Below are 21,798 nucleotides of genomic sequence, written 5' to 3'. Positions count from 1 at the left end.
AGGAGCAAGTGACCCTCCCTGGGGGGCCGCGGCGCGGTTTACAAAGCGCGAGATTCGGCGGCCGGCAGCGCTGCGGTCCCAATGCGCGTGCTGGGGACTTGGACCTGGGCCTCACAGCCCTGGCCCGCGAGCCGCCGCGACCCCTTCCGTCTCTGTCGCGGATGTCAGGCAAAGCCTATATCCCTCGTAAGACAGCGGCCTCTTTTGAAAGTATCCGTGAGAGCACTACCCGGCCTGCGGAGCCCCAGTCGACGCACAGAAAAGGCTCGGCGGCACAGACGCGGGCTTTATTAACATTTAGTAGTGAGCGCGGCCCGCGGGACATCGCGGGGACTCGGGTCCGGGTGACGCAACGGTTCACGACTTGGCGCAGGCACTTGGGGAGGTAGCCCGGAGCCGGAGGGCGGGGCCACGAGCCACTTCTGGCGGCTATGGGCGGAAAACCCAAAACTTCCCATGGGACCAAGCCTTCTGCGGCTTCACATGCACCGGAAGGGAATCTGGGTCAGCCCTCCCACCGAAAGAGGCAGCACGGATCCTCTTTTGCATAAGGCCTGAGGGAAGCACTTCCGCCCATATCCAAGATGGCCGACCAGGACAGTGAGAGCGGGTGGAGTTTCCGGGCGTGGAGCGAAGGTCACTGGGAGGGTGCGGAGCTTCCCCTGCCCAAGTTCCGATCCCACCAGGACTGGAAGACTCGCGTCCAGCTGGAGCTTTGCCGCATCTGCGTCGCTGTGCCCGCGCTCTTCGGGCGAGGAAGTCCCTTCCGGGTTGTGGGAGAAAAGAGTTACATGAGTTAGATTACCATGGCAGCTGGTGCCAGGCTCTCCACTTCCGTGAGCCTTCCTCTAACTGAGATCGGGGGGAGATAATGAAGGCCACAACTCCCAGGAGGCTCCACGCCGGGTGGTCAGGGACGCTCGGGAGGACGCACGGGCCCCCAGGAATGGGAACTGGTTAGATCCCAGGAACTCCGTGCCGGGGACGGGAAGAGAGGATGCCTAGGGCCCTAAATGGAAAGGCCAGAGCTGGAGACCTAGCACCCAGAAGATGGGACCGCAATTCAAGAATCAAAAGGCCGGGAGTGGTGGTGAGCGCCTGTAATCCCAGCACTTTGGGAGGTTGAGGCGGGAGGATCCTTTGAGGCCAGGAGTTCCAGGATGCGATGAGGCGTCATCGCACCACTGCACTCCAGCCTGGGTGACAGAGCGCACAGGTGCCAGCAAGGAGCACAAATACCAGCATGCCTAGTCTTCCAAGAATTCGGGGAATCCAAGAGCTTTGGCCTGGAGTGGGAGCTAGACTACACGTCCCAGCATGCCCTGTGACACACACACACACACATACCCCCACATCCAACCACCAGGAGGGGGGAATTCTGGGACTTGGAACGGAAGAGCTGGGGGGGGGGGGGGTTAGAGGGAGGTCTTGTGACTACAAATCCCATAATGCTATGGAGCTAGGAAGGGGCAGGACGGCGTTGGGGAGGGATCGTGGGACATCAGATCCGGACGTGCCTTGGGACAAGGAAGGGACAGACCGGCGCGGGGCGGCCTGGGACTGCAGGTCCTGGCACGCGGGGGTCCGGCGCTCACCTTAAAGGAGTCCACAAACTCGTCACTCATCCTCCGGAGCTCGCGGCCATAACGCTGTGCTGCCCAGAGGTTGGGGGGCGCGGAGCGCGAGCGGCCCCGAAAGGGGCTGGGCTCCTCCTCCATCCCTTCGTCCTCCTCCGTCCCCGCGGGGTAGGAGCTGTGGCGACTCCGGGTCTCCACAGCCCCAGCGCCTGGAGAGGGTCAGTGGGTAGGGGGTGACGTTAATCTCAGCTCCTCTAAGTCCCTGGCCCTGCCTGAACCCTCCCCATCAGCTCTGCAGGCCCACTCGTAGGTCTTCCAGGGGCGCATCACAGTCCACCTCTCGGAGCCCCAGTCCGTTCCAGGGAAGCTCTGGGGCCTTTGTTGAAGATTCAGGTTAACTTTTCATTAATCCCACGAATCCTTACTGAGTGCCAATAATGGGTGAGGCCCTGTGCCCGGCACAAAATAAGGGCATAAGAAATACTAGTTACATCACGAGGTCAGGGGATCGAGACCATCCGGCCAACATGGTGAAACCCCGTCTCTACTCAAAACACAAAAATTGGCTGGGCATAGTGGCGCACGCCTGTAGTCCCAGCTACTTGGGAGGCTGAGGCAGGAGAATCGCTTGAGCCCAGGAGGCAGAGGTTGCAGTGAGCTGAGATCGTGCCACTGCACTCCAGCCTGGGTGACAGAGTAAGAATCTGTCTCAGAAGAAAAAAAAAAAAAAAGAAAGGCATATTATTAGTGCAACACCTTCATGGGGCTTCGTGGCAAGCCCTGGGTTGGTAGCTATTTCATAGCGTCTATTCTACATCAGCGGAAGCCAATCCCTTGGACAGGAAAGTGTCCTGCCACAGCTGGCAGGATTGAACGCTGCCTCTGCAAGGGACCTGCAAAGCCCCTGGAGAACAAGAACCTGTCCGCTACATGTCTGCATCCCCCCCAGAGCCTTCTTTGGAGACAGTGTCTGGAACTGTTGACGTTTTTAGGTACCATTGATGGTGCACTTATGTGTAGGCCAAGACATTCCCTCATTATCCTCCTAACCACCCTGGGAGGTGAGTACAAAACATGCTTAGGTGAGAAGACAGAAGCTTAGAGAGTTAAGACTTGCCCAGTTTCTGTGAAGCTGTGGAGGCCTGAGGCTGGAAGGTTCCAAAGGCTTGGTGGAATCCAGAGTCCAGTGATTATCAGTGGAGCTCTGTGTCTCTCCCCTTGTCTATTCAGCCTTTGACTCTCTGAGCCTGTGTCCTCACCTTTATGAGGGGATAATCCTAGCCCTGACTCCCAGTGATTGTGTAAAGGTCACATAAAATAAAAAAATGTAAAAGTGCTTTGTGGCTGGGTGTGATTCCTCACACCTGTAATCCCAGCACTTTGGGAGGCCGAGGCAGGCAGATTGCTTGAGTTCAGGAGTTTGAGACCAGCCTAGGCAACATCGCAAAACCCCATCTCTACTAATTTAAAAAAATTATAGGCCGGGTGTGGTGGCTCACGCCTGTAATCCCAGCACTTTGGGAGGTCGAGGTGGGCGGATCACAAGGTCAGATCAAAACCACCCTGGCTAACATGGTGAAACCCCATTCTCTACTAAAAACAAAAAAACAAAACAAAACAAAAAATTAGCTGAGCATAGTGGTGGGTGCCTGTAGTCCCAGCTATGTGGGAGGCTGAGGCAGGAGAATGGCGTGAACCCTGGAGGTGGAGCTTGCAGTGAGCGGAGATCACGCCACTGCACTCCAGCCTGGGCGACAGAGCGAGACTCTGTCTCAAAATAAATAAATAAATAAATAAATAAATAATAATAAAAGAAGGCCAGATGGGCAGTGGCTCATGCCAGTAATCTGAGCACTTTGGGAGGCCAAGGCAGGTGGATCACCTGAGGTCAGGAGTTCGAGACCATCCTGGCCTCAAACTGGTGAAATCCTGTCTCTACTAAAAATACAAAAATTAGTTAGGTGTGGTGGTTCACGCCTGTAGTCCCAGCTCCACAGGAGGCTGAAGCAGGAGAATCGCTTGAACCCAGCAGGTGGAGGTTGCAGTGAGCCGAGATTGTGCCACTGCACTACAGCCTGGGCGGCAAAGCGAGACTCTGTCTCTAATAATAATAATAATAATGACAAAAGAAAAAAGAAAGTGCTTTGTAGGCCGCAAATACACTATGGGTTATTATTCAGAGGCCCGCCTACTGTTTGAACTGTGTTTGAACTGTGCTCCATGCCATCTCTCGACTGCTGCCAACTCCACTCTTCTACCCAGACTGATAAAGACTTGGAACCACGCCCTGGAGCAAACACTCAGAGCACAATGTTAGAGTGAGAAGCAGGTGGGGGGCTGGGCGCGGCAGCTCATGCCTGTAATCCCAACACTTTGGGAGACCGAGGTGGGGGGATCACGAGGTCAGGAGTTCAAGACCAGCCTGACCAAGATGGTAAACCCCATCTCTACTAAAGATACAAAAAAATTAGCCAGGCGGGGTGGCAGGTGCCTGTAATCCCAGCTACTCAGGAGGCTGAGGCAGGAGAATCGCTTGAACCTGGGCAGCAGAGGTTATAGTGAGCCGAGATCACGCCACTGCACCCGTCTCAAAAAAAAAAAAAAAAAAAAAATAGAGGCAGGTAGGGAACATACTTGGTGTTTATGGAAAAGTATGTCTGTCAGGGAGGCTCTTTGGAGATGGTAAATTACAGGCCAGGAACTGAAAGCGGGGTATAACCATCAGAATGTCTCTTCTCCCCTCAGAGGACCTGAGGCAGGGCCTGTGGGCCAGTGCAGGGCCTCCAGGGGTCCCAGCTAGGACACATAAATGAGACACATGACTAAGAAAGCAGGTAGGCGGCTGGGCGCAGTGGCTCACGTGTTTAATCCCAGCACTTTGGGAGGCCGAGGCGGGTGTATCACAAGGTCAGGAGATCGAGACCATCCTAGCTAACACGGCGAAACCCCATCTCTACTAAAAATACAAAAAAATCCCAGCACTTTGGGAGGCCGAGACGGGCGGATCACGAGGTCAGGAGATCGAAACCATCCTGCCTAACACGGTGAAACCCTGTCTCTATTAAGAAATACAAAAAACTAGCCGGACGAGGTGGCGGGCGCCTGTAGTCCCAGCTACTCGGGAGGCTGAGGCCGGAGAATGGCGTGAACCCGGGAGGCGGAGCTTGCAGTGAGCTGAGATCCGGCCACTGCACTCCAGCCTGGGCGACACAGCGAGACTCCGTCTCAAAAAAAAAAAAAAAAAAAATACAAAAAAATTGGCCGGGTACGGTGGTTCACGCCTGTAATCCCAGCACTTTGGGAGGCTGAGGTGGGTGGATCACCTGAGGTCGGGAGTTCGAGACCAGCCTAACCAACATGGAGAAACCCTGTCTTTACTAAAAATACAAAATTGGCTGGTGGTGGCACATGACTATAATCCCAGCTACTAGGGAGGCTGAGGCAGGAGAATCGCTTGAACCTGGGAGGCGGAGGTTGTGGTGAGCCGAGATCGTGCCATTGCACTCCAGCCTGGGCAACAAGAGTGAAACTCCGTCTCAAAAACAAAAAACAAAAAACAAACAAACAAAAAACTTAGCTGGGCTTGGTGGCGGGCGCCTGTAGTCCCAGCTACTCGGGAGGCCGAGGCAGGAGAATAGTGTGAACTCAGGAGGCGGAGCTTGCAGTGATCCGAGATCGAGCCACTGCACTCCAGCCTGGGCAACAAGAGTGAAACTCCATCGCCAAAAAAAAAAAAAGAAAAAGAAAAAGAAAAAGAAAGCAAGCAAGTGGGCGTAGTGGCTCACGCCAGTAATCCCAACAGTTTGGGAGGCTGAGGCAGGTGGATCACTTGAGGCCAGAAGTTCGAGATCAGCCTGACCAACATGGTAAAACCCCATTTCTACTAAAAATACAAAAAAAAAAAAAAAAAAGGCCGGGCGTGGTGGCTCACGCCTGTAATCCCAGCACTTTGGGAGCCTGAGGCAGGTGGATCACGAGGTCAGGAGTTCAAGACCAGCCTGACCAACATGGTGAAACCCCGTCTCTATTAAAAATACAAAAATAAGCCGGGTGTGGTGGCGCGAGCCTGTAATCCCAGCTACTTAGGAGGCTGAGGCAGGAGAATCACTTGAACCTGGGAGGCAGAGGTTGCAGTGAGCCGAGATTGTACCACTGCACTCCAGCCTGGGTGGCAGAGCAAGACTCTGTTTCAAAAAAAAAAAAGAAAAAAAGAAATTAGCCAGGCATGGTGGCGTGGGCCTATATTCCCAGCTACTAGGGAGGTTGAGGCACAAGAATCGCTTGAACCTGGGAGGCAGAGGTTGCAGTGAGCTGAGATCTCGCCATTGCATTCTAGCCTGGGAGTCACAGTGAGACTTTGTCTCAACAACAACAACAAAAAAAGCAAGGAAGGGAACAAGAGGATGGAATCCGGAAAGGCCTAGGGTAAGATAAGGTGTGATCAGAGTGCCTGGCCATTCTGAGCATCACCAAAGCCCGGAGCTGCCCCCAGGTCAGGTGGGGATTCCTTAAGCCCCTAGAGGAGTGAGGTGGCAGTAGGGAGAGGCATACTAGGTCAGGAGTAAAGATGACAGATGAGAGCTGGATGTGGCGGCTCATGCCTGTAATCTCAGCACTTTGGAAGGCTGAAGGATTTTGGATAGGGGCAGGAGAACCAGGAACAGAAGGGACACTGACGGAACAGGCCTGTCCGCAGAGTAATTTCCAGTTCTGTGGGGCGGTGGATGTGGAGCAGGGGTCAGCTAGGTGGGCTGGGCCCTGGTCAAATTCCTGCTCTGACCTTGGCCCATTTTCCAACCCTTTGGGGCCCCAGTGTCTTCTGTGAAATGGAGGCAGTTCCCTATCTGCCAGGACCACCGTGACAACAAATGAGAGCAGGAGAGCCCCTACCTGCCCCTCACAGCTTGAGGCCTCTGAGAGTCCCAGCGAGGGGAATACCCAGCTCTCCCCATTGTATAGATGAGGAAACAGAGGCAGAGGTTAGGAACTTGCCTGAGGCCATGTGACTGGGACAGCCTGCTTAGCCACCTAAATACGCAGGAAACAGCAGCTGTTCTCCTCCACTAGCTCTGAGTGGGGCCACAGGACCACTGCGCTTGCCGGACACAAGGCCCCACAGGTGGAAGGTGAGTGACTTGCACCCAGGCACTTGGCCTGGGCACCGCCCCTTGCCCAGGGATCAGAACAAGCAGAAGACACTGGCCAGGTGCGGTGGATGGTCGGAAGCCTCCCTGTGTATTCATTCATTTGATCCTCGCCACACCCTATCAGGGAGGCTCCTCATGGTTGCCACTTTACAGAGGAAGAAACTAAGGCAGAGAGCCTAAGTAACTTGCCCAAGGTCACAGAGCTAGTAGGTAGCAGAGCTGGGATCCCAACCCAACCAATGTGGCTTCAGGGGCTGTGTGCTTGGCTGTCATGCCCCAGGCTCCTCTCAGCTGTACCGTGGGCTGCCTTGGAGGCTTAGGCTGGGGAAGGCTCCCTTGGGCGTTCTGCTAGCACCAGTTCTGCCGGGAGCCTGTCCTATGGGGTGGGAGTTTCTCACCAAATTCGTGGACTTAGCAATGACAAGCCAGTTGTTATCAAGATGACACCCATTTGTGTAAATTGAATTATATACATGTAAGTACAAATATATATATATATTTGTGTGTGTATATATATGTGTGTATGTGTATATATGTGTGTGTGTGTGTGTGTGTGTGTGTGTATATATATGTATGTATTTTTTCTTTAGAGGGAATCTTGCTTTGTCACCCAGGCTAGAGTGCAGTGATGTGATCTTGGCTCACTGCAACCCCTGCTCACCAGGTTCAAATGATTCTCCTGCCTCAGCCTCCTGAGTAGCTGGGATTACAGGCGCCTGCCACCATGCCTGGGTAATTTTTGTATTTTTAGTAGAGACGGGGTTTCACCATGTTGGTGGGGCTGGTCTTGAACTCCTGACCTCAGGTGATTCATGTGCCTCGGCCCCCCAAAGTGCTGGGATTACAGGCCTGAGCCACCATGCCCAGCCCTAAACTGAATTTTTAAAAAGTGTCCTATTTACGGGGAAAAAAACCCTGTGAATTCCCTGGGGGAAGGGGAGGGCTGGGGCAGGGCCTGGGCCAGCCTCTCCCTCCTCTGGGGAAGGAAGGGGGTGTGGCTCCTCCTTGGGTGCGAGCGTGGGTGGGTGCCCAGGCCTGCCCACTCTTGCCATCCGTCTAGAGCCTGGCCCGGGGCTGGGGTGTGGAAGCGGGGGATGGTGGCTGTGGCTAGAAGTGCCCCAGGCCCCAGCATGGCACCTTCAGCTTTACATTCTCTGCGTGTTGGGCTTCTGAGTCAGTGGCTGGGGCAGACATCCGTGCTGATGCTTCCGCGAGCATCCTTGCACTGGGATTTTCAGAGTCCTCAGATTCCCAAGAAGGAGAATACCAAGCTCTCCCTGTTTTACAGATGAGGAAACAGGGGCACACTTAATTACAACACTCTTGCACGCTGAATTGCACACTTAATTAAAACAGTGGTGTTCTAGACCGTTTGAAGCAGTCAAGCTCTGCCATCAGGCAGGGCTGGGTTTGGATCCTGCCCCAACCACATACCGACCACACACAATCTGCTGCTGGGGGAGGCTGACGTCACGGTGGCCAGTGCTGCCACCCCACCCTGGGCAGACACTTGCAGCCTGTCAGCCTCTGGCACCTGCAGGCTTCGGCCTTGACGTTAGCCTTCCAGGACAGAAGCCCCTTCAGGCCTGCAGAGAACAATCCCCAGTCTTGCTCAGAGCTGATAAAATCAGAAAGCACTCTAAAGTTGGCAAATGTTTCCTTTTCCTTTTTAAAAAACAGTGACAGGGTCTCTGTCACCCAGTCTGGAGTACAGTGGCACGATCTCAGCTCACTGCAGCCTCAAAATCCTAAGCTCAATTAATCTTCCCACCTCAGCCTCCCGAGTAGCTTGGACTACAGGCACCACCATGCCCAGCTCATTTTTTAATTTAAAAAAATTTTTAGAGACAGGGTCTTGCCATCTTTCCCAGGCTGGTCTTGAACTCCTGAGCTCAAGTGATCCTCCTGCCTCGGCCTCCCGAAGTGCTGGGATTACAGGCATGAGCTACTAAGGCCGGCTGGTAAATGTTTGTTCACTTTCTTTTCCCTTTTCCCGTTAGCTGGAAATGTTTTCTTTTTTTTTTTTTTGAGACGGAGTCTCGCTCTGTCTCCCAGGCTGGAGTGCAGTGGCGCGATCTCCACTCACTGCAAGCTCCGCCTCCCGGGTTCATGCCATTCTCCTGCCTCAGCCTCCCGTGTGGCTGGGACTACAGGCGCCCGCCACCGCGCCCGGCTAATTTTTGTATTTTTAGTAGAGACGGGGTTTCACCATGTTAGTCAGGATGGTCTCGATCTCCTGACCTCGTGATCCGCCCATCTCGGCCTCCCAAAGTGCTGGGATTACAGGCGTGAGCCACCGCGCCCGGCCGGAAATGTTTTCTATAAAGGGGGTTCAGTGGGCCACATGGTCTCTGTGACAACCACTCAGCTTTGTGGCCAGAGCTGAAAAGAAACCATAATCAATGTGTAAATGAATACACTGCACCTTGCTGTGTTCCACTAACACTTTCTTTAGGGATCTGGAAATTTGAATTTCATAGAATGTTCGCATGTTACAAAATATAGTTCTTTGGATTTTTGTGCACAATTTTAAAATGTAGGCCCAATGTGTTGGCTCATGCCTGTAATCCCAACACTTTGGGAGGCCAAGGCAAAAGGACTGCTTGAGGCCAGGAGTTTGAGACCAGCCTGAGCAACACAGAAAGACCCTTGTTTCTACAAAAATTAAAATAAAAAATTAGCCAGGCATGGTGGCGTGCACCTGTAGTCCCAGCTACTTAGGAAGCTGAGGTGTGAGGATGGCTGGAGCCCAGAAATTCAAGGCTTTATAAATATATAAAATACTGGGCCGGGCGCGATGGCTCAAGCCTGTAATTCCAGCACCTTGGGAGGCCGAGGCGGGTGGATCACGAGGTCAGGAGATCAAGACCATCCTGGCTAACATGGTGAAACCCCGTCTGTACTAAAAAAAATACAAAAAATTAGCCAGGCGTGGTGGCGGGCGCCTGTAATCCCAGCTACTCGGGAGGCTGAGGCAGGACAATTGCTTGAACCCAGGAGGCGGAGGCTGCAGTGAGCCGAGATTATGTCACTGCACTCTCCAGCCTGGGCAACATAGCTCAACTCAGTCTCAAAAAAAAAAAAAAAAAATTACTGACTAGGTGTGGTGGCTAGCACTTTGGGAGGCCAAGGCAGGAGGATCAGTTGAGGTCAGGAGTGAGACACCAGCCTGGCCAAGGTGGCAAAACCTCATCTCTAATAAAATATACAAAAAAATTAGCTGGGTGTGGTGGTGTGCGCCTGTAGTCTCAGCTACTCGGGAGGCTGAGGCAAGAAAATCACCTGAACCTGGAAGGTAGACGTTGCTGTGAGGCGAGATTGCACCACTGCACTCCAGCCTGGGCAACAGAGCGAGACTCCATCTTGGGGAAAAAAAAATTATATATATATTTACATATATATAAATATATATATAATAAAAATATATACATAAATTAATAACAATGTCAGTACTAATAATAAGAGCAGCAAACACTTAGCCCCTCCTCTGTGCCAGGCACTGTTTCCGAGCACTTTTCCTGTATTAACTCATCAGGTCCTTGCTATACCCCTGCGAGGTTGGACTAGTTCTATTCCCGCTTACAGATGAGGAAACTCAGGTAGATGGAGTTCATTAACCTGCTCAAGCTCAACCTGCTAGGAAGGGCAGAGCCACATTTGAACCTGCAGTCTGGCCCAAGGGCTAGCACTGGGCTGCTTCTCTCTGTCTCTCCACTGTCCACACCTGTTTCAGACACTGGGCTGTGTGGGCTGTCACAGCACAAGGTGGCTGCGGTCCCTGCCCTGGGGCACCTTAGCCTCCAGCAGGGGCCTGGTGGCAGGGGCTGTGAAAAGTGACCGAACCAAGTGTGAGCTGCTCTGCGCAGGTAGAGGGGCAGACGCCCCGTGGCTCTGGAAGGGCACTGGCACTTGCTGATCTCTTTTTTTTTTTTTTTTTTTGAGACGGAGTCTCGCTGTGTCTCCCAGGCTGGAGTGCAGTGGCATGATCTCGGCTCACTGCAAGCTCCGCCTCCCGGGTTCACGCCATTCTCCCGCCTCAGCCTCCTGCCTCACCACGCCCGGCCTGCTGATCTCTTTTGGGAAATCACTTGCTTTGGAGACACTGAAAACTACATCAAAAGGTTCAGAAATCCAGCTCTGTCCTCACCTAGCAGCTGTCTTCTCCCGCAGCCCTCTTTCCTGCGGGTCTGCAGCTGGGGGTGGGGGGAGGTGTCGCCCGCTTTGCTCCTTATTACCTTGCAGGCCCCTCCCATGCCCTGCTCCTGGGTCAAGTCCCTGGCCAGTGCAGAATGTTACTCCTGTCTTCTGCCACTCCACCAGCACCCCATCTCCTTTCTGTACCTTGCTACTCCTTCTATCATGATCTTGTCCCACTCTCCCCTCAGACTCATTCCCAGGGACATAACCTAGGCCTTGTCACCATCAAATAACTCCATCCCAAGCTTCCCACCAGCTGACCCGACCTGTGTGGATCATACCCCTGGGACCCCAACTCCAACCATGCTGCGGCTTCCCAGGGCTTGCTACTTTCCCTGAAGCTCAGCCAGCTTGGACCCCACACCTACCCTTCCTTCCTTTGCACACACTTGAAGCCCCTACCCCTAACTGGGCTGAGACAAGCACGACTCTGATTGACTCTAACTCCCGGCCAGCTCCCACTAGCACCCTGCTAAAAATCCCACCAGATGCTTAAAATCCACCTCTAGTGGCCGGGTGTGGTGGCTCATGCCTGTAATCCCAGCACTTTGGGAGGCCGAGGCAGGTGGATCACAAGGTCAGGAGTTCGAGACCAGCCTGGTCAACATGGTGAAACCCTGTCTCTACTAAAAATACAAAAATTAGCTGGGCATGGTGGCACATGCCTGTAATCCCAGCAAGACTCCATTCCAAAAAAAAAAAAAAAAAAAAAGCCACCTCTAGCCCACCCTCTAGGGTGGCTTCCAGATCCTTCCCCACCCTTCAGTGTTTCTTCTCTATTAAAAGCAACTTCATCTTACTGGATGCTCAAGCCAGATTCCTTGGTGTTGGCTGGGCTCTGTGGCTCATGCCTGTAATCCCAGCACTTTGGGAGGCCAAGATCACTTGGGGCCAGGAGTTCAAGACCAGCCTGGCCAACATAGCAAGACCTTATCTCTAAAATTAATAATAATTTATTTTATTTTTATTTATTTTTTGTTTTTTGAGATGGAATCTTGCTGTCACCCACGCTGGAGTGCAGTGGCACAATTTCAGCTCACTGCAACCTCCACCTCCTGGGTTCAAGTGATTCTCCTGCCTCAGCCTTCCAGGTAGCTGGGATTACAGTTGTCCACCACCACATCTGGCTAATTTGTGTTTTTGTAGTAGAGGCAGGGTTTCACCAAGTTGGCCAGGCTCTCTTGAACTCCTGAACTCAAGTGATCTGCCCGCCTCGGCCTCCCGACGTGCTGGGATTACAGGCATGAGCCACCGCGCCCAGCCAACAATAATTTTTTTTTTTGAGACAGTCTCGCTCTGTCTCAGGCTGGAGTGCAGTGGTGTGATCTCGGCTCACTGCAAACTCCGCCTCCCGGGTTCCCGCCATTCTCCTGCCTCAGGCTCCCAAGTAACTGGGACTATAGGCGCCCACCACCACGCCCGGCTAAATTTTTTTTTGTATTTTTAGTAGAGACAGGGTTTCACCATGTTAGCCAGAATGGTCTCGATCTCCTGACCTCGTGATCCGCCCGCCTGGGCCTCCCAAAGTGCTTGGATTACAGGTGTGAGCCACCGCTCCCAGCCTAATAATTTTTTTAAAATTCCTTGGCATCATCCTGGTTCCTCTCTTTCCCTCGCACCCCACATCCAGTCCATCAGCAGATCCTGCCAGTTCTGCTTTAAAAATAAATCCAGGGCCGGGCGCGGTGGCTCAAGCCTGTAATCCCAGCACTTTGGGAGGCCAAGACGGGCGGATCACAAGGTCAGGAGATTGAGACCATCCTGGCTAACACGGTGAAACCCCGTCTCTACTAAAAAATACAAAAAAACCTAGCCGGGCGAGGTGGCGGGCGTCTGTAGTCCCAGCTACTAGGGAGGCTGAGGCAGGAGAATGGCGTGAACCCGGGAGGCGGAGCTTGCAGTGAGCTGAGATCCGGCCACTGCACTCCAGTCTGGGCGACAAAGCGAGACTCTGTCTCAACAAAAAAATAAAAATTAAAAAAAAAATAAATAAATAGGCCGGGCGCGGTGGCTCAAGCCTGTAATCCCAGCACTTTGGGAGGCCGAGGCGGGCGGATCACGAGGTCAGGAGATCGAGACCATCCTGGCTAACACGGTGAAACCCCGTCTCTACTAAAAATACAAAAAACTAGCCGGGCGTGGTGGCGGGCGCCTGTAGTCCCAGCTACTGGGGAGGCTGAGGCAGGAGAATGGCGTGAACCCGGGAGGCGGAGCTTGCAGTGAGCTGAGATCCGGCCACTGCACTCCAGCCTGGGCGGCAGAGCGAGACTCCATCTCAAAATAAATAAATAAATAAATAAATAAATAAATAAATAAATAAATCCAGAGGCCAGCTACTTCTCACCACCTCCCTGGTGACTCTCTGAATGTCTAAATCTGACCATGCTGCCTCTGTTCAAAGCCTTTCCAGGTTTTCACCCAAAGGCAAAGTCAGAGTCCTTACAATGACCTCCAACTTTAGGTCTCCAAAGACCCTTTCCTAACCCCCTCCTCTAGGCCCACCCTAGCTGGGAGCAGGTGTTGCCCTCAGGGCCTTAGCACCTGCCCTTCCCTCTGCCTGGAACTCTCTTCCCATCATCCCTGTGGCCTTGGTTCCAGTGGTGCTTCTCACCAAGTGAGTGTTGACCACCTCTGCTACCATCACTCCCCCAGCCCCGTGACTCTGGATTCTCTTAACTCTTTTTTTTTTTTTTTTTTGAGACGGAGTCTCACTCTGTTGCCAGGCTGGAGTGCAGTGGTGTGATCTTGGCTCACTGCAACCTCCGCCTCCCGGGTTCAAGTGATTCTCCTGCCTCAGCCTCCTGAGTAGCTGGGACTATAGGTGCATGCCACCATGCTTGGCTAATTTTTGTATTTTTAGTAGAGATGGGGTTTCACCATGTTGGCCAGGCTGGTCTCCATGTCTTGACCTTGTGATCCGCTTGCCTCAGCCTCCCAAAGTGTTGAAATTACAGGTGTAAGCCTCCGTGCCCAGCTTCTTTTAACTCTTACATGCTGCCCCCATACAAATCTTCTCATCCATGATAGGATGCACTTTTGTGCTTGTTTGCTTATGGACCCACCACGTCACTAGAACGTAAGCTCCACGAGGGCAAGGATTCCTGATGCTTGGGTTCACCGAGGTCCCCCTAGCAACTGGAACAACCTGTGTCACATGGTGAACACTCACTCTGAGACACAAGTCAATGCTGAGTGTGTGTGGCGGGGGGCAGAAAGCAGGGGGAGTTTGTGAGCAGAAAAACAGCCAAGTGCAAGCTCAGAAAGTTAAAGAAAGCTGTGGAGGCCGAGCATGGTGGCTCACGCCAGTAATCCCAACACTCTGGGAGGCCAAGATGAGAGGATCGCTTGGGCCCAGGAATTCGAGACCAGGCTGGGCAACAAAGCAAGACCCCACCTCTACAAAAAATAAAAAATGAGCTGGTGTGGCAGCATGTACCTGTGGTCCCAGCTGTTCTGGAGGCTGAGGCAGGAGGATTGTTTGAGCCCAGGAGTTTGAGACCTGCCTGGGCAACAAAAGGAGACCCGCCCCTGCCCTCGTCTCTAATGAAAACATGAAAAATGTCGGGCGTGGTGGCTCACGCCTGTAATTCCAACACCTTGGGAGGCCGAGGCGGGCGGATCACAAGGTCAGGAGATAGAGACCACCCTGGCTAACATGGTGAAACCCTATGTCTACTAAAAATACAAAAAATTAGCCGGGCATGGTGACACATGCCTGTAGTCCCAGCTACCTGAAAGACTGAGGCAGGAGAATTGCTGGAACCCAGGAGGCGGAGGTTGCAGTGAGCTGAGATTGCACCACTGCACTCCAGCCTGGGTGGCAGAGTGAGACTCTGTCTCAGAAAAAAAAAAAAAAGAAAAAGTTAAAAATAAATTAACTAGGTGTAGTCCACACACCTGTATTCCCAGTTACTTGGGAGGGTAAGGTGGGAGGATCGCTTAAGCCCAGAAGTTCTAGGCTGCAGTGAGCTGAGGTCACACCTCTGTACTCCACACCTCTGTACTCCCTCCTAGGTGATAGAGCGAGACCCTGTCTCAAAACAAACAAAACAACAACAACAAAAAAAGAAAGCAAGCTATGGGATCCAATCTGAGAGAATTGAGTGTGTGTGTTTGTGCGTAAGAGAGGGAGGGGAGGCCTCTTAAGCCTTCTTAATCCTGAAAATGGGAAGGAGGTCGTTTAAGCTTCAGTGCCAGAGTGACATGACCTAGTTTTCTATTTTTAGAGATGGGGTCTGGCTATGTTGCCCAGGTTGGTCTTGAATTCCTGGGCTCAAGCCAGCCTCCTGAGCTGCTGGGACTACAGACATGGGCCACCCCACCTGGCTTGACCTGGTTTTTGTGTTCAGAAGATATATGTTGTTGTTCCAGGTGCCAAGGCCAGTGCTGGGCACAGGGGTGGTGGAGCCTACTGAGAAATGGACACTGAACCCCAGTGTCTATCCTTCCATCTTGGAGCCTGTGCTTCCCACCCCACACAGCCCTGCTGTCTGGGAGGACCGTCTGCCCCTTGAGGTCACCTGCCCCTGGCCTTTGTGCCAGGACAGGCCTGCTGTGGGCGCAAGCCTCGGGGCAAGAAAGAACACATCTGGGAGCTGGAAGGCCCAATCCCAGGGAAAGCATGTAGCCTGGGGCAGGGCACCAAGGAGTCTTCCAGCCCCCACCTTCTAAGGAAAGAAATGCCAGGCAGGTATGGCCTTAGGTAGGCCCCTTTTCCTTTTCGGATCACTGCCTGCCTGCCTGTCACTAATTTCTGTCCTGGCCCCACACTAATAGCTGCCATATATATATATACATATTTTAAGAGATGGAGTCTCCCTAAGTCACCCAGGCTGGCTTTGAACTTCTGGGCTCAAGCGATCCTCCTGCCTTGGCCTCCCAAAGTGCTGGGATTACAGGTGTGATCCGTCATGCCTGGCAGCTACCATTTTTTAGCTTTAATGTGCACCAGCTCTGTAATCAAGTGCATCCTATATGTTCCTGCTAATTAACTCAACAGTCCTACAATGGTGGTTATTAATTGCTCTGTTTTACAAAAGAGGAAACTGGGGCTCTGAGAGGTTAGGGACCGACCCAAAGCCTTCAGTGCCCGTGGATACAACTGGGATGCAGGGAGCCAGTGGGCTGGGGGTGAGGTGACCCGGCAGGTGGAGGTGGTGGGGTACTTACCTCCATGATGGCTGCTGCTGGTTGGCTGCTCCTGCTGGTGACTGGCGTCCCACAGGAGGCCTGGGGCCTGGCGATGATGCTTGCCGGAGTCTGAGGGCCTGTCCCCCGCGGGGCTGGGGCCCAGGCCCCTCTCTGCAGAGCTGGAGTCTTCCTGCTCACTAGGCTCAAACTCTGGGATCTGGAACATGCTCTGGGCTATGAGGACAAGATGTTAGGTAGTCAAGGCACAGCTGGGGCCAACGGTGGCCCTGGAAGGCAGAGGTAGGTACCCTTGGCTCCCTCTCCCACCCTAGGGCCCCCAGGCCCGCCAGGCCTCCCGGGCCCTCATTTGTCTGCTGGGTCTGGCCTGGCAGGGAGCTGATGCTGTCGGCTCAGGGCCTCAATCTCCCCTCAGAACCCTGGTGGACCCAGGCCCCTACCCAGGCCCCGCCCCGCCCGTGGTGACGGCGCACAGGTCTCACCCCAAGCCCGATCTCGAGGCCCCTGACCCGGGCCTGCCGCCTCCCTCCTGCACCCCGGGCTCCCGGCCCTAGTTGCTTGGGCAACGGGAACTGTCAGCGACCTGGCCCAATCACCTCTCGGAACGTCACTCGGGTAGGTCCAGAGGCGGGGTCAACCCGGCCCGGCCCCGCCCCCCCGCCGGACCTACGGCTACTCGCCCGCAGCCTTTTTTCTCCCTCCTGCAGCCCTGGTGCTCACATCCTCGCTGCCTCACACCTTGGACGTGTGTGGGAGCAGGAGAGGGATTCTCTGGGGTCCCCATTTGGAACCTGGAGACCCACTTCTGCCAACAAGTCCTTCAGCCCCTCTGGACCTTAGTTTCCCCCCAGTGAAGTGGGGATAGTGACAGCTCCCCCAGGAGCCAGTGAAAACTTTGTGAAGGGAGTGATTACTGCGGGCGAAGGCGCTTGGCACAGCCACAACTGAAGCTCAGCCGTCGGATGCGATTATTGTTGCTATTGTTACCGCTCCGCCTGGACTGGGTGCCCGGTCGGAAAGTCCCGCTCCCCGCTCCTCCTCCCAGGCGTGGAAGCTTCGCGCCGCCCGCCTCGGGGGACACCTCCCGCGCCACCTCGGGGGCACTGGAGATAAGGAGAGGAACCTCCTCCCTGGCTGGGATGGCTGCCCGGGCGCGGGAGGAGGGCCGGGGACCCGGTGAGGGTGGACCGTAGGGTCCGTGGGGGCTTCAGGCCTGGCAGGCGGCCGGCCAGGTGAGCAGGGCCGCGGGCGCGCCGGGGCGGGGGGCGGGCCCGCGCTGGGGATTCGGGGCTCCGCGGGTTCAGGCCCGGGGGCGGGGCCCGGGGGCCATCTTGGCTATGGGCGGAAGTTTTCTTCAGAGGCCGAGGGACGGGAATCCGTTGCCGCCCCCGGCTGGGTGGTACGACCCCGATTTGGGTATAGGAGAGAGGAGCGTGGGAATTGCCGGCCCCCCATACAAGTTAAGGCGGACCGCCCAGGCACAGCCCACCCGGGGACCCCCTGGATGCGGCACGGCCCCCGCAATTCGGCCGCCCTCCAGCCGCCTCCCGTAACCCCGGGCGCCCGCCAGCGGCGCAGCTCGCGCCAATTCTCGTACGGTTTCACGCCGGGTGCGGCGCTGGACTGCGGAGCCGGTCGGGCCCCTGCGCAATTTGCGTAGCGAACAGCGCCCGCGCAGGCGCAGGAGGGGGCGGAGCAGCGGGAGCCGGGGAGCCGGAGCCCCGGGTCCCCACGACCTGAGCCGGCTCTCCCATCAGCGGCCTGAGGACCTGGCATCCGCCTCCTCCCGCCCCTTGAGGCTGGAGAGTGGACGCGGTGGGGGGGGTGGGGCGGGGGGCAGCTTTCGAGAATTACAAGGACAGAAGGCAGAGGCCCTCCCCATCCGCATTACTGGAGGAGAGCCTCCCCCAGCTTGGGGAGGGGGAGAGCGGGGCATTGGGCGCCCCCTGCAGCGGCCGCTGCCCTGACCCGACGGGCATCGGCTGGCTCTCCCCCTCCAGCCAGGACGACACGAGCGACCGAGGCCAGGGACTCCGCTCCTTGGGCCTCTGCATCCCCCCATCCCTGACTCTGGGGTAGGCCCAGGGAGGAGACACCCCCAACCCCCACCCGGTCTGCCCTGGAGAGAAGAGACTGCCCTTCCATGCCCCTGAGTGAGGGGCCTGGGGCCCAGGCTGCCCGTGTTCCCCAAGGGCAAGGGTCTCTCTGTTGAGGAGGAGGGGCCTGTCAGCCACAACTTCTTTCCTCCTCAGCGCCCCATCTCCCTCTCTGCACCCTGCAATTCCCACCCCTCCGTATTTATTACCCTGGCCCTGCCGACAGCCCCTCCTTCTCTGTCTCCGGGATTCAGGCCTCCCTCCCTGACATGGAGAGTAACCTGTCTGGCCTGGTGCCTGCTGCCGGGCTGGTGCCTGCGCTGCCACCTGCTGTGACCCTGGGGCTGACGGCTGCCTACACCACCCTGTATGCCCTGCTCTTCTTCTCCGTCTATGCCCAGCTCTGGCTGGTGCTTCTGTATGGGCACAAGCGTCTCAGCTATCAGACGGTGTTCCTGGCCCTCTGTCTGCTCTGGGCTGCCTTGCGTACCACTCTCTTCTCCTTCTACTTCCGAGATACTCCCCGCGCCAACCGCCTGGGGCCCTTGCCCTTCTGGCTTCTCTACTGCTGCCCCGTCTGCCTGCAGTTCTTCACCTTGACGCTTATGAACCTCTACTTTGCCCAGGTAACCAACTGTGGTCCCGGGTGGGGGGTGGGAGGTGGCAAGCCTTAAGGACCCACGGGAGTGAAGGGCATCTCTGCTCCTAGGTGGTGTTCAAGGCCAAGGCGAAGCGTCGGCCGGAGATGAGCCGAGGCTTGTAAGTACTCGGGACACTGGTGGGCTCAACCTCCAGGTCAGGGGCAGGGGACAGTCCCATGTAGATCCCTTCCCACCTCTCAGGGCTGAGACAAAGACAACCCAGGGAATGTCTGTGGAAGAGCTTGGAAAAGTTAAAGCACCTGGCGCAGATGGCTCAGCAGAGGCGTTGCAGATCTGCAAGGCACAAGAATAGGAATGGTTGTGGTAGTGTGAGGGAGAGGAACCCAGTGGCATCCACCATGGAGGGTGAGCTGGAGGCTCCAGCCCATGGAAGCACCAAAGCCATATGCACTCCTGGGTGACCTGGGGCCGCAATGCCCTCGTCATTTGTACAGTGTCTTACGGTTTATAAAGAGCTTTCCCAGCCATCTTTCATTTGTACAATTTCCCTGAGAGGCTACTCTCCTCCCTTGAGAGATGAAGAAACTGAGGCCCAGCCAGGTAAGGCATCAGGATCAAGGTCGCAGAGCTGGGGCTCAGACGGAGACTTCTGACTCCAGTTGGTGCCCCTTCCGAGGTACCATGGCTGTCAGTCACCTTCTGACCTCTTTGAGCCTCAGTTTCTCCATCTATAAGAATGGAGGAACAGGGCTCAGACTGGATGCCCTGAGTTCTGTGGACATTGGGGTTTCCTGAAGGAGGTGGGGCAGGTGGTGAGTACTGAGGGCTGTTGAGGGCCCGGGCTGACTGTGCTGTGGCTGCAGGCTGGCTGTCCGAGGGGCCTTTGTGGGGGCCTCGCTGCTCTTTCTGCTGGTGAACGTGCTGTGTGCTGTGCTCTCCCATCGGCGCCGGGCACAGCCCTGGGCCCTGCTGCTTGTCCGCGTCCTGGTGAGCGACTCCCTGTTCGTCATCTGTGCGCTGTCTCTTGCTGCCTGCCTCTGCCTCGTCGCCAGGCGGGCCCCCTCCACTAGCATCTACCTGGAGGCCAAGGTAGGGCCGCAGCACTGATGCCCAGGTGTCCTTTGGGATCTCTGGGCAGCGGTTCTCAGGGTGTAGAGGAAGCTGGGAGCCTTCTCTCCCTGAGGGTCCTCTGTTGTTACCTGTGCCAGGGGACCAGTGTGTGCCAGGCGGCCGCGATGGGTGGAGCCATGGTCCTGCTCTATGCCAGCCGGGCCTGCTACAACCTGACAGCACTGGCCTTGGCCCCCCAGAGCCGACTGGACACCTTCGATTACGACTGGTACAATGTGTCTGATCAGGTGGGCATACGCATGTCTGCCACCTCCTTAGTAGCCGTGGCACCTTGGCCCCAGCTGGCCTGGGCCCTGTCCCACTGCCCCCTTGGCGTGACTGCAGACTGGCACCAGCCCCTGCCTTCCCACAGGCGGACCTGGTAAATGACCTGGGGAACAAAGGCTACCTGGTATTTGGCCTCATCCTCTTCGTGTGGGAGCTGCTGCCCACCACCCTGCTGGTGGGCTTCTTCCGGGTACACCGGCCCCCACAGGACCTGGTAAGGGTCTGCACCCTCCCCTGTGGGCCCAGTGGAGAGGGGCAGATGCTGGGAATCCTGGGTTGGCATCTGGGGATGGGCAGGGAGAACAGTGTGGGACAGGAGTAAGTATCGATGATGGCTTCCTTCTCCAGAGCACCAGCCACATCCTCAATGGGCAGGTCTTTGCCTCCCGGTCCTACTTCTTTGACCGGGCTGGGCACTGTGAAGATGAGGGCTGCTCCTGGGAGCACAGCCGGGGTGAGAGCACCAGGTAGGAGCCATGGCACTGCCTCAGTACCCCTGCCCCCACCACCCACTTGGCTCCATCGAGCTATGGGGGACTGAGAGAGCCGGGTCTTGCCCTTCCACCCCTGCCATGGCCTTTGCTTCCCCATCTGTACTAGGTGAGGTCCCCTGGGTTCCTATGGCTAAAGCCTCCATCCCTTGCCTAGAGATGTACTTTGCCCTGGGCCCCGAAGGTCTAGGTCACAGGGGTTCTGTTCTAAGCCTCTGTTCCTCCTGCAGCTCTTGTGACTGTGGCCCTGGTCACTGTCCTGAGACTGACCCTGTTTCTCTGCTGCAGTATGTCAGGCAGTCTAGGCTCTGGGAGCTGGTATGGCGCCATCGGGCGTGAGCCGGGCTGGTATGGGGGCAGCCAGACGAAGACCACTCCTCTGCTCTTCTCCCAGGTGCCAGGACCAGGTGGCCACCACCACAGTCTCTACTCCACCCCACAGACGTGATCCCCTTCCCTCCCCCACAGAATACCCAGGCCCCAGTCCCCGTCACCCTAAGCCCCTGTGCCAAGTTTGCCACTTCTTGCCCAGGATCCTGGGGGTCGTGGCTGCCCCCTCCTCTGGCCAGCTCCTTGCTGCTCCTGTCATAGTGAGCTTGTGCCGTCCCCCTAGGATGGGGGCGTGGCCCTGGCTGCCAGATGCCCACAGCACCCTGGCATGACCTGCCACCTCCGCTTCCACACCGGAGTCAGCTACCTCTCCTGTGCCTGCCACTCAATAAACAGTGTCTGCGCCCCACAGTTGTTCACCTGTCTATCATCTGCCTTGTGTTCCTGTCACTTTTGCCTGTTTGGCCTAAGGCTGAACAGACAGTGGCCCTTGAAGTGGGCTGCTAGGCTGGGCAGGGGCCACTTACCCCATCAAGGCTGGTGGGCTGGGAGAGGAGGGGCCTGCAGTTTGCAAGGGAAGGAGACCACACAGGCCTTTGTTCTCAAAGCTCTGCTGGCCCAGAATTGCCCCACTAACTCCAGATCCCTCTCCACTTGAACAGTTCCTACTCTTTCCTCAAGACCTGCGTCAACTGTTACTATCTTTAGGAAGCCTTCTGTCTAATGGTCAAGGGATGTGGCCCCTCTGCTAGGCCCCACAGCCCCACATTACTGTGGTTATGTGGCTACTGAGGATTTTTTTTTTTTTTTTT

General features: G+C 55.7%; 2 protein-coding genes across 18 annotated transcripts; one reads left to right on the top strand and one right to left on the bottom strand.

Annotated features, from left to right (window-relative positions):
- Positions 1-271: 271 nt before the first annotated feature.
- Positions 272-16,643, bottom strand: BAD (BCL2 associated agonist of cell death). Of its 2 annotated transcripts, none has more exons than XM_077961119.1 (4): positions 16,552-16,643; positions 16,087-16,285; positions 1,596-1,786; positions 272-763 (listed from the first exon to the last, which is right to left on the bottom strand). In XM_077961119.1, the coding sequence occupies exons 2-4, from the start codon at positions 16,094-16,096 to the stop codon at positions 638-640; spliced, it is 327 nt and encodes a 108-aa protein (XP_077817245.1). In that variant the 5' UTR covers positions 16,097-16,285; positions 16,552-16,643; the 3' UTR covers positions 272-637.
- Positions 581-21,395, top strand: GPR137 (G protein-coupled receptor 137). Of its 16 annotated transcripts, none has more exons than XM_028832815.2 (8): positions 581-1,090; positions 18,420-18,791; positions 18,875-18,924; positions 19,631-19,856; positions 19,976-20,125; positions 20,251-20,379; positions 20,514-20,632; positions 20,945-21,395. In XM_028832815.2, the coding sequence occupies exons 1-8, from the start codon at positions 998-1,000 to the stop codon at positions 21,102-21,104; spliced, it is 1,299 nt and encodes a 432-aa protein (XP_028688648.1). In that variant the 5' UTR covers positions 581-997; the 3' UTR covers positions 21,105-21,395.
- Positions 21,396-21,798: the final 403 nt, after the last annotated feature.

Source organism: Macaca mulatta, chromosome 14, assembly GCF_049350105.2.
Source record: "Macaca mulatta isolate MMU2019108-1 chromosome 14, T2T-MMU8v2.0, whole genome shotgun sequence".
Lineage (NCBI taxonomy): Eukaryota > Metazoa > Chordata > Mammalia > Primates > Cercopithecidae > Macaca > Macaca mulatta.
This window is presented reverse-complemented; position numbering and strand designations above follow the sequence as displayed.

Coding starts and splice junctions, on each gene's coding strand:
- GPR137 (XM_077961107.1), top strand. CDS start 998: ATGCCTAGGGCCCTAAATGGAAAGGCCAGAGCTGGAGACCTAGCACCC. Junction 18,925..19,630: donor CCGGAGATGAGCCGAGGCTT/GTAAGTACTCGG, acceptor CTGTGGCTGCAG/GCTGGCTGTCCGAGGGGCCT. Junction 19,857..19,975: donor GCATCTACCTGGAGGCCAAG/GTAGGGCCGCAG, acceptor TACCTGTGCCAG/GGGACCAGTGTGTGCCAGGC.
- BAD (XM_077961119.1), bottom strand. Junction 764..1,595: donor AGTTTGTGGACTCCTTTAAG/GTGAGCGCCGGA, acceptor ACAACCCGGAAG/GGACTTCCTCGCCCGAAGAG.